The sequence below is a fragment of the Semicossyphus pulcher genome, unplaced genomic scaffold (assembly GCF_022749685.1).
Source record: "Semicossyphus pulcher isolate SPU_LCO1_2020_fin unplaced genomic scaffold, fSemPul1.0.p SCAF_17, whole genome shotgun sequence".
NCBI lineage: Eukaryota > Metazoa > Chordata > Actinopteri > Labriformes > Labridae > Semicossyphus > Semicossyphus pulcher.
In genome coordinates this window covers 28,369,678-28,381,059 of record NW_027211681.1, presented here as the reverse complement: position 1 = coordinate 28,381,059, position 11,382 = coordinate 28,369,678, and the positions used below count along the sequence as shown (strand labels likewise).

At 46.2% G+C, this 11,382-nt stretch overlaps 1 protein-coding gene across 1 annotated transcript; it reads right to left on the bottom strand.

Annotated features, from left to right (window-relative positions):
- Positions 1-7,982: 7,982 nt before the first annotated feature.
- Positions 7,983-10,691, bottom strand: irf2bp2b (interferon regulatory factor 2 binding protein 2b). Its single transcript, XM_069665737.1, has 2 exons — positions 9,683-10,691; positions 7,983-9,339 (listed from the first exon to the last, which is right to left on the bottom strand). Exons 1-2 carry the CDS (start codon positions 10,440-10,442, stop codon positions 8,582-8,584), a joined length of 1,518 nt encoding a protein of 505 aa, XP_069521838.1. The 5' UTR covers positions 10,443-10,691; the 3' UTR covers positions 7,983-8,581.
- Between the last annotated feature and the right edge of the window lie 691 nt (positions 10,692-11,382).

The following is an 11,382-nucleotide window of genomic DNA, read 5'->3' as shown; positions in this document are numbered from 1 at the left end:
GCTTCATCATGGCCTGCTCTCCATCGTTGTTCAAAGCTGCACCAGCTGTAGTTTATTTTCACAGTCCTGCGTCCACACTGTAACACACACAGATTAATCCACCACTGAAAGAGTCCCCAAAAACAGCACTGTTTTCTCCTGGTTGTCCGACTGTTTAAAACTTGTTTGAGAGGCTTTGATCTTTTCATTGGATTAATTGACAGTAAGAAAAGTCTGGAAACAGACGGGCGTCCTTTTAAAATATATATTCTTATACATTTTTGACAGATGAAGATTTCCCGTCTTTAACGCCTGCAGCTCTTTCAGAGTTGTACTTTTTCAACATTTCAAAGGGAAACCTCAAAGGTGAGTTTTTGGCAATATCTTATTTATCTGCAGACACAGTCAGACACTCTTGGTTGGTGTTTAGACTTCAGGGCTGACTCACCTCAGAGGAAACAAGATCTTTGTTGGGACACAAAAACAAAGACAATCCAGATCTTCAGTTTTATTTCCTCTGTTTCAACTTTTGTTTTCAATGCCCGTCACCAGTGCATCTGGAAGCTGCAGTTTAGTTTTAGTCTTGGCCGGACAGATCTCTCCCGGGTGCTTTAGCTTTGGACCTTATTTCCAGCCGACAGATGCTGCAGCAGAAAGCTTCCTGTCTGTTTTATCTCTGCAGGTCCGATGTGATCAATATCAGCCCTGCTCGGCTCTGTCTGCTGCGCAATAAAACTGTCGGCCAGATAAGGAGCACCCTCAGCTCTACTGTAAAACTGCCTCTGCTTCCAGCCTGCCGCTCTCAGGTTATAAAGTGTCAGCCTGGATGAAAGGGATTGCCTCCCCTCCTCCCCCCTCCTCCCTCTGTGGCCTTTACTTCCTGCCAGCTCATTGACGTGGCAAATCCAGCGTCCCCTCTGTTTACCTTCCAGCAGGGATATCCAGGCAACAGGGCCGCCGGCTCTCCGCGCTGGCTGCTATATTTGGGCCTCCGCTCCGTAAACCTCTTTTCCAGATAAAGAGTCAACAGAGCGCCGCGTTCCTTTCTTGGTGCTCGCTGCCCGGAGTTCGCTGATTAATGGCACAGGAGCCTCTGCCCGCCTCGACGGCTAATTATAGAGAGTGCAGCTGCTGGGTTTGACCCGCCGCCGTCCCTGCACAGCCACAAACACCACCTCCAGCACCACCCGACACACCACCACACCAAACACATGCCTCCCACCCTTTTCTACTTTCTTTATCTGCTACAGCAAAGACTGTCAGGAAGTTTCTGGAGGGTTGTCTGTAAATATATGAACCAGTAGCCACTGGACGTCACCAATCGGCTCCTCGCCTGCGTAAATGAAGCCTTAAGTTCGGGATTTGGCCGTCACCATGTTGGTTTTCTGAAGCCGGAAGTGACCATATTTGGATGAGAGGGTGGAGCTGGAGAGCAGGAAGTGGTTAGCAAACAGCACGTTATCAAAGCTACACTCATGGCTAATTAGTTAGCTGGCTAATTAGCTGACCGCAGTTCATCAGACTGAAGAACTAATTGCTGTAATCTCTCCAGTTTAAATCCAACAACAATCCTGACTCCTGTGCGCTGGCCTACGAAAAAATACTGTGTGACTAACACTGAACGAGCTAACAAGCTAGGTAGGTAACACAGCACACCTGCAACAAAAATATCCATAAAATAATACTAGAATTTCCCTCACAGAAAGCTGGAGCTCAGATTTCTTGGACAGTTAGTGCCTTCTGTAAAGTTGGACGTTTTAACATGGGGCTCTATGGGGACTGACTCACTTTTGAAAGCAGCCTCAAGTGGACAAGAGAGGAACTGCAGTTTTTCAACACAGGAGGTGGCCGACAGCAAAATGTGTCCATGTTGACAAAAACTATCAATGAACTGTAAATACTCAAAGTATCAAATGTGTGCGAATCTTTAAATCCAGTTCTGCAAGTTTTTGACACGATGTTGTCACAACCACTATTTAAGAAGTTTGTTATGTAGAAAACATGGTTAAGTTTCTCAGATGTGTTGTCATGTTGTGTCCCTACATGATCTTTTTTTTTAGGTAACATGGCAAATAAACAAGTGAGAAGACAAGTCTCAATAACTACGTGGTTTGAAGCACACTAGCATCTTAATGCAGAGTTTACACATCAGAACAGACTCCAGATAAAAGGCAAACCGAGCCTCTCCTTGCGAGCGACAAACACTGTGTGAATCAGTATGAGGACAGATACATGGTTAACGCTGTGTTGAGAAAAGATCTCGGATGGGTTGAACCATGTTCGCTTCTTTTATCAGTTGAATTACCCACAAGATGAAACATTTCTGCGACTAGCAGAAATCCATTGTTCGAGGAAAGAACTTCTTTCTCGCCTGCAGTCTTGTGTCTTTTCCTGAATCACTTCCTAATAGTTTTAACGTGGTTTGAAACGTCATGATTTAATGGAGGATAGCTTCACCCTAAACATTCTCCTGTATCTAAACGTTTGTTTTAATTATTGTCAATTTTATAAAGTTGATCTCTCGGTTTGCTGTTAAAACAATTTTATCTTTGCCGTTATTGTTTTTATTCCTGTTTAATTCATTTGTATTTTCATTTATATCTTCTACGAACTTGATGATTTATTTTATTGTAAAATCTCTTCTACTATATTTTAAATATTTTTAGGCCTTTTGTGTATTTGAAGTAAAGAGTTTAATACAATGTAAATGAAGAGACCAGTATCAATGTGTGTGTGTGTGTGTGTGTGTGTGGAGGGGGGTCTTTAAAGCCCCGGGGCAGATTTGTGAAAGTGCTGATGTGGCGGGGGCCGAGCATTGTGTGTGTGTAGCGTGTTCTGCCCGGGTCGGGGTCGGTTTTCACGCGGGGGCCGGCTGACCTTTTGAACAGCGTTTGGATTTGGACACACTCCAGATGAAGAGCGGCTCCCCGCCTGGACGAGCTGCTCGTTTGGACTAAATGACCTGAAGCACATGGTAAACATACGCTCACCCCACCCTTTAGACCCTGAAGCCTGGAGGAGCACAGCAGAGCAGCATGGGGAGGGGGGGTTGTTGGCACTTGTTGCTGACAGCTAGCTTCATAAGGAAAGCATGCTCTTGATAAATGAAGTTCTTGTTTAAAGTAAATAAATATTTTGTTCCTCTCTTACAGGTTTCACATGACCTCTTACCGTCCATTCCTAAAAGCTTTTGGTTTAAATATTTTGAGCTAAGCTAAGGTTTTCTTTAACTTACTGCCAGAATCATCTACAGGTAGCTAGCTGCTAGCTTACCACATTTTCAAACCAATAAACCAGGACCACTTTTTTTTTTTTTAGCTCAATTTCATTAAGTGCACATTTGTCTTTATGTTTACATCAATCAGTGTGCCTTTGTGAAGGCTGTTGCTAGCATGAGTCATATGTAAGTATGCTAACGGTTAGCTATAGCGCCACTGAATTCAATACTACAGTGTTACATAATAATGAGTGGGACAGAAATTTATGTCTATTAAGTGCTGAAATGGTCCTAGACAATCCTCGGTGTCTCTTCACAGCAGGTATCTAGCTCCTAGCTAACAAGCTAAGCTAGCTAACTTCCCTTATTAATTAATGCAGGATAGCATTTGTACCTGAGATGACATATTAAGCTTAAATTCGTCATGGACTGTGAATTTTAAATCAACCAACTACATAGGTAGTTAGCTCCTAGCCAGCTAACTAAGCTAGCTAAATTCCCAAATTGTCCCTGATATATCTTATTAATAATAAGCCTTTATATGTTACATTAAGCTTATGTATTCATACATCCAGGAAATAATTTAAACCCCCCAAATATTAAACAGTAATCACCAGAGTTATTACCATCCTCCTGTAGGGACTGATCCAAATTTAACGGCAGTTATTGTTCTGATTTTTTAGCCATTCCTGGAAATACAGCTAGCTAGCATGGCTACCATTAGCATCATATCAGGAAGGTACAAACTCACCTAAACCTCATCTTTCTTAGTCTCATGTTAGTAACAAGTACATTTTTGCTTTCTATGTTTATGATCCACAAACTGCAGATGTGGCAGATGTTAGCTAACGGCTAATATCTGATTATGTTGCTGTGCAATATCGTTTTTAAAACTAACTCCACACTTATTTTAAATCCTGCTTGACTCCATTTGACTCAGATTTTTGTTATAATTAAAATATTTTAAACCAAAGTGGAGGCACCTTTCAGTTTCTGATTGACCCAAAGGTGCAAATAAAAAGGATATAATTCTACAGCAACTTCTTTGCAGGAACACATCAGTTTATTTATCCCACTCACCAAGTTTCCAGCAGAAGCTCAGTGACCTGATTTAAGGCAACATAACTCTGCTTTTGTACCCTGGACGAGCCCTGCAGGTAGAGTTTCCTTCCTTATTCAGAGTGATGGGAATACGGCTGATCCAGATACACTGAAATGAATCATTGCTTGTAAATTATGTGTGTAAATCTGCAGCCAGTTTGGAGTACTTTCAGTGTTTTCAGGTGAGAACAGCTGAAGCTTGTTGTTCCTGCTCGTGGCGTGTTTGCTGTTCTGTAGGCAATCAGTTCAAGACGTGTTTCCTCAGCCCGTCCTGCACTTCAGAGTCAGGAAAGAGGAGGAGGTGGAGGAGGGGGTGAGCCTTGGTGAGGGACAGCTGAACAAACAGAAAGAGAGAGAGAGAGGAACAGGAGGGGGGAGAGACCCTGACTTTGTCTCCGAGTGTGCCACGTAATTTCAGTGAACCCGTTCCTCCGGGGCCGCCGGCTCTCGGGCCCTCTGGGTGTTGAGTTTCGGTGACAGATGAAAAGAAATGAGCTGCCTCGGCTGGAATCTGAAGCCGACCTCACGCCAGAGATGAACCGGCCTGAGAGGAGAGAGAGAGGGAGGGCGGAGGTCTGGATCTGGTTTGGATCGGACGTCTGATTGGCTGGCAGACTTCAAAAGGAGCAGCAGACCGGCGCTTTAACCCGTCAGTGTTTCTGTTTGTTCAAAGGAATGTCAGAGTTTGAACTGGGAGTAGTGCTCCTTCTTTTACAACTGGAAGAATAAAGTGAGGCGGGGCCAAAGCCAATGACTATTCTTGTAATCGATTAATCAATTTAGTCTAAAAAGGGCGTCTTTGTAAAAAACAGAGCTGGATAGTGACGTCTGTTACATTTCTTTTGTCAAAGCATCACTTCAAACTCCAACATTTTCATTTACAAAATCACATAAAGCAGGAAATCATCACGTTTCAGACGCTTGAACAAACTTTTGTCCTTTTTGCTTGAAAAATTACACAAATTATAAATTGTCAAAATATTGGCGTTTAATTTCCCTCACATTGAATAGTTGTTGCAGCTCTGAGAAGGAACCCTGTGCTTTGCATGCTGACACTCTGACGCCTTCAAGTGTCCGTGGGATTTCCCAAAAAAAACCCTTAAAAAAAGGCTACAAGTTTAAACATTTTAAGTCAAGCTCGCTGCCTTCAAGACAATCCTGCAACTTAAGTTCTTTCAACTCTGTCAGAAGTTGTCCTGGTTGCATTAGCAATAGTCAAGTCAAACTCCATTCAAAAAACAAGCATTTTTAAAAGGCCTTAGCTTGCCTCGTCCTGCAGAGCGACCTGACAGAGCATGAATTCATTTTTTTATTTCAGCATCATTTCAAACTATTTATTCAGATTATTAAATGTGTTTGTTTTCAGACGTATCTTCACAGAGGTGGAACTCCTCAAACACAAGACTCCTCGCTTTAAACAAGACTTGATTATTTCTGTTAATTCAAGACTGGATTTTAAGCTGCAAACGTCGCGTACAACTGCTTATGTTTGGACTAGAATTGATGAAGTATTGTTTTGGTATCGGCTCTAATGTTAAAACCATTAAAACTATCCCACACCGATCAAGATAGCTCCCGTTTCTTTGCTCAGTGATCCAGCCTGAGATCTACAGTTATAGTCATCTTGTAAAAGCAGCAAGTCCCTGAAGTAAAGAGGCTGAAAATGTCTAAATTATAAAATAAAAACCATGAAAAGGGGGGTTAAAAAAAAACAGCCACTCTGCTGCCTTCACCGACTCTGAGGAGCCGGAAAACTACAGTAAAAAATACTCCAGTCCAAATGTTGCTGCGCGTGCAAATGATCAGCGATGTTTAAAAACATTAAAGTGATTTTTTCTTTTAAACGTGTTGTCGTGAAGTTTAAACCTGCGTCTGTGGAGCCAGGTAGGGGTTAACGTTTCCTCCTGGCTGCTGCTCTGAATGGCGGCTGAAAGCGACAGGGGCCCCGGCATAAACACACACAGGCCCCCATTCATCCGCTCGCTGTGTGATCAACCTTGAACAGTGGAAGGCGTGTTATTGCAGCAGAGAGAGGAGAGAGAGGAGAGAGGGGGAGGGAGGGAGGGAGGAGGGGGGGACAGTGACTCAGGAATTCCACCGAGAAGCACGTGACCCCTGAGCAAGGCATTTATATCCTCTCTCTCCTCCTTTACTCTCATGCAGGGACCCTCGGTACTCTTCAATTTATTTTACTTACTAGAAAGAAAAAGCCGCCGAACGTGACGGAGAGAGAAAATCCAAGATATGTCGAATATTAACTTAAAGAGGGATTCTGGTGTTTTATACCTGACCTCTATTTTTTATACATTTTGGGATCTAAATGACAAAAAGACACAGAAATCTGTCTGAATGTCTCCAGTACATGTGTTCATCCTGCAGCAGTGAAACAGGCTGTGATGGCTGCAACATAATCTTTGATGGGTCAAAGGTCGTCCACTCAAAGTTCTTGTTGTTTCCACTGACAGGCTCAGATTGTTATTCTAAGTGTGTGACAACATGACAGAAAGGATCCCTACAGAGATAGACCTTTTTGTTACAGAGGAAGATGATTGTTTTAACCACACACACATCGCTCTCTGCACACACACCAGACTCCATTCAGAAAAACACTGATTTAAGCTCACAGGACACAGGAGCTGCTGGTCTACCGTTGCGTGGGTCGGTTCGTTTGTTCGTGTTATTGTGTGACTTTAGTGTTTTAAGTGGTCAGTTCAGAACCAGCACAACGCCTTTTTTGTAACATACGATAACAAAAAACAACTAACCGACCCAGGCGACGGTAGAGCAATAACAATCTGAGCCTGTCAGTGGAAACAACAAGAACTTAGTGGACAACCTTTGATCGTGTGCAACTGTTTGCAGGGATACGGTTGCAGCAATTACATCCTTTTTCACAGCTGCCAGCTGATGCAAACTACTGGAGCGATTCCACAGCCACATTTCTTATTATGAACTTTTAATATCTAAAAATAGGATCCAGGTTAAAAAAAACAGAGTTCCCCTTTAAGAATAACTGCAGAATCAAAGTAAAAATAGGCCAAATACTTTGAATGAGAGTGTGAGAGCGGGAAAGATGTAAAAACAAGATATAAGCTTCATCCAAATCCCCCCAGACAGCAGCCATTTTGTCTGATGAAGCAGCTTTGTTGTGGAGCAGGATTCGTGCCCTAGGGGCCAAAACAGAGCCCGGAGGCGTCTGTGTCATCCTGTCAGCGTGACGGAGCGAGTTATGTGGAAAAATGTGGCAACGAGAAGCTTGCTGCAACGTAAAAGTCCCCGAGGGCTCATGACCTCACATCTCCAGCGTGTTTTCACTGGAATCAGGGCGTCAACAACCGGCCTGATCGGATCTGCTGCCAGGATTTGTTCTCAGCTATAAAGAAGAAGGTGCTGAGATGTCGGGTGAGGAAAAGATCCAAATATGGCGGCGCTGAAGAAGAGCTGAAGCATATTGTCACACATGGCACGTGAAGCACTCAGTGATTAGACACATCAACAGACGGCTCACCGGGCGACGCTCCGCAGCATCGCGTTTCCACAGCAGACTATTTTTAGGCCCTCGTTATCTCCCAACGCTGGCAGGACACGAGGCTCACAGAGAGCGACCTCGGCCCGCCTACGTGTGATTTACTGTACAAAACGTTTATGCAACACACTCCCCCCCCCCCCTCTCCTGCCTCTGCCTCTCTCCTTGACTTCTCTTCCTCCCACTCTTCCCTGGAAGCCAGTTTGTTCCTGTTGGAAGGTATTGCATCATGACTGAATCACAATCAGGCCGACGAGCTCCTGGCTCGCTGAGTGTGGAAAATAAGCAAACCACAGAGACACTGGAGGTATTATTACAAGGTCTGAAACTGTATTTGGCAAGTTTTTTCTTAAACAAGTGCATACATGTACAGCTAGAAGCATTTTCTTTGTTTTTTTATTCTTTTTGTTTTTGCCAAGTGCTCAGATTAGTCACATTCTATGTCTGACAGGGACTGTCTCCAGACCTAAAGTACACCGACAGACCGAAAAGAAACAAGTGTGGTGGGGAGTTATGACGAGTACATACCTTTTATCTTCAAAATTATAGAAACACAATGTATTGAAAAAGAAAACTCAAAAAAATTATACAGCCATGTTTACGAAGTGTTCACTTCCCTTGTGTCCAATATGTACATGTCCGGTGGTTCTCTGGGGCCTGCTGGATGATTTATGTCTGGGTGTGTGTTTGTCCTGCTGTTGTTGCCGTAGTCGGGTTACAAAAGGAAAAAAGTTCCACAAAAACAGCTGGTGAACATTTTACGGGTCCCTCTCCTTTTTTACCTTTATGTCCCCGGCCAAGATGGTGGCTATTTCCCCCTGCATGAAGGCCCAGGGCACGTTGGAGCCCACCAGTGGGCACCGCTCCCCGCTGGGGCAGTACACCTCGCCGGTGGCACCCTGCTGCTTGATGCTCTCCCGGGAGCACGGGAAGCAGAACTTGTGCGAGGGCACTGAGGGGCACTGCACGAAGTGAGTGTCCTCCAGCCGCTCGTGGCACAGAGTGCAGCAGAGCGGCACGCTGCCCGGCACGGAAGAGTCTGGAATGCTCTGTGGCGGTGCTGCGTGGGGGTCCATGCTGCCAGGTGCATGTAAAGCAGAGGGGTTGACACTCACAGTCCCCTCCCTCTGTGCCAGCCTCCTCTGAGAGGCTGAGGACGGCGACAGGGGGCTGCCGCTGTTCCTCCGCGCCCCCGCCGTGGTGGAGTGTACCTGGCCAGCGTCCTTAGGTGAGCCTGTGCTGCCTGCGTTGTCAGTGGCGAGGATGAGCGCTGCCATGGGGGACTGGCCGTTCTGCGCTGTGGCAGCCTCAGGGGGCGTGGTGCGGGAGTGGGGGGAGATGGTGGAGGGGGGAGCGGCTGAGAAGCCAGGTAGGGCCGCAGGGGGCATCTTCAGGACCTCAGAGGGCGACGGGAGCCACGGCTGGCCCTCACCACCGTTCATCTTGGGGGCGCTGCCCTCTCCGTCAGGCTCCGGGGAGGCCTTCCTCTTCATACTGCGTGGGTGCTTCCCCCTGTCTGAGGCAGAGGCAGAGGAAGAGTTAACACACACACAAACACACACACACACACACACACACACACAGCAGCATATGGTATTGGCACAATAACACGCAGGAAACTTCTCAACACACACAGAATATAGCTTTGTTTATGTTGCTGCTCTCTGCCAGCCCTCCGCGTGCACAGAGGTGAGCGGGTCCGTGTCAACGCGTGGCATTACCGAGCGTGTCGGTTTAAACACGTCAGCAGCGTGCGTGAAATGTGCTGACACATTATTTCAGTTGTGTTCAGTTCCTGTTTTCATTCAGCATGTCGGATCCACATTTCAATGCGCTAGAATAAACAGAAATATTCTCACCTGTCTTTGAGGAAGTGGCACTCATGTCATATCCCATCATGCGCTGCAAGGCCTCGTGTTCCCTCTTAAACCTGGGATCGATCGTGTGCAGCGCCATCAGGTCCCGCACTGTTTTGCCTTTGCCGGTCCACTCCTTGTGGCTGTCCGACAGGCTGTCCGGCCTGTGTTTGTCTTTCATATCCTCCGGACGCTTCCCGTGATCCCCCTGGCCCGGTGCAGACAGAACCCCGGGCAGACCCATCTGCCCCGGGCGGCCGTTGAGCGGATGAACGGTGGGCATGCCGCCGTTCACCAGAGGCACCAGGCTGGGAGGAACTGTGCTAGTCCTGCGGGGGTTGGGGCTCTGGCGGTTCAGCTCCGGGGGCTCGTCGGGTTTTGGAAATCCGTTCGGCACGGGGAGGCCGTTCGCCTGCCTCCCCGCCTGGTACTCCGGTCCAAGCCGAGGCGGCCGGTCAGACAGCGGGTAGCGGTCCAAAGGCTGCGGCGGACGGGAGCCAGGCTCCCCGGCCGAGTGGTTCATCTCCTTCCCGGCGTGCTGGGGCTTCCCCGGGCCCGGAGAGCGGCCGTCCTGGAAGCCGTGTGCTCTCTTAAGCTGCCGGGCGGTCTCGATAACAAATTCAATCCGGTCGGCCCCCTCGTAGTTAACACATCCACGGCAAACAGCCTCGGTAAAATCCCAGATCATCGCCCACGGCATGCGGGGCAGGTCGCACAGATAGCAGGACTGCCTTCTCGAGGCAGCAACCGCCGCGGAGGACATGTTGTTACCCCAAAGCGAAAACAAATCTCTCCAAAATGTCCGTCGGTTTGTTTACGTCGCCGGAAGGAAGAAATAACGAGGAATTAGAGTAAAAAACGAGCAGTATTTTCCCTCAGAAAGCAGCAGAGTCACACCGAGTGCAGTTCATCGTAGTTGTGTCCTTTTCCTCGGCGCGCCTCCGTCTGAAGCTCGCGCTTACAATTCAGCCCGAGCTCTCAATGTAGGGCCGTGACGTCAGCGCCGACACTCGGCTCGTGCTCCGGGGTTCTATTTACTGGATTCTTCGACGACCCCTCGGGCGCATGCTCACCGTTTCTCTATCTTTATCCGGAGAGCTTACACCCAAAGATTTTCTATGTCTGAGAAGATGCATCACTCTGTGCCGATTTTCACTTCTACTATACAGCACATCCAACTGCTCTCATTACTCAGTGCTCAGAACAAAGGCATTTGAGTACTGTCAGCTAAACGACAAATGATTACAAGATATTACTTTTCCACTTATCACTATATCTAACCGGTAAATTATTTACTGGAATAAGAAAAAAGGAACTAATACGTATTGGCCTACAGATCTTTTTTTAAAGTAGATATTTTTTTTTAATTAAAATCTTCAGTGAATCTTTGATGAAGATGATTAAAAAGAGCAACAACCAAACTAAAAACAAAAAGCCCTCCTTTATTTTTTCCAACTTTAGATTAATCTGTGTGGGTTGTATGTAGCTGTATTCTCACTGCTCTATAATAAAACGTATAGCCTGTGTCAAGATTAGCTATGACCACTATCGAGGAGTTTTTGTCACAATGACGGCTCATATCAGATCAGTCAATTTCCTCCGAACACTAGCTAACAATTAAAAATGCTATTTTTCTTAATTTTAATTTTCTTCTTCTTATTTTTTTATTTATTTAATTGCTACATTTACTCCAGGTCAACAGA

Coding starts and splice junctions, on each gene's coding strand:
- irf2bp2b (XM_069665737.1), bottom strand. CDS start 10,442: ATGTCCTCCGCGGCGGTTGCTGCCTCGAGAAGGCAGTCCTGCTATCTG. Junction 9,340..9,682: donor TGCCACTTCCTCAAAGACAG/GTGAGAATATTT, acceptor CCTCTGCCTCAG/ACAGGGGGAAGCACCCACGC.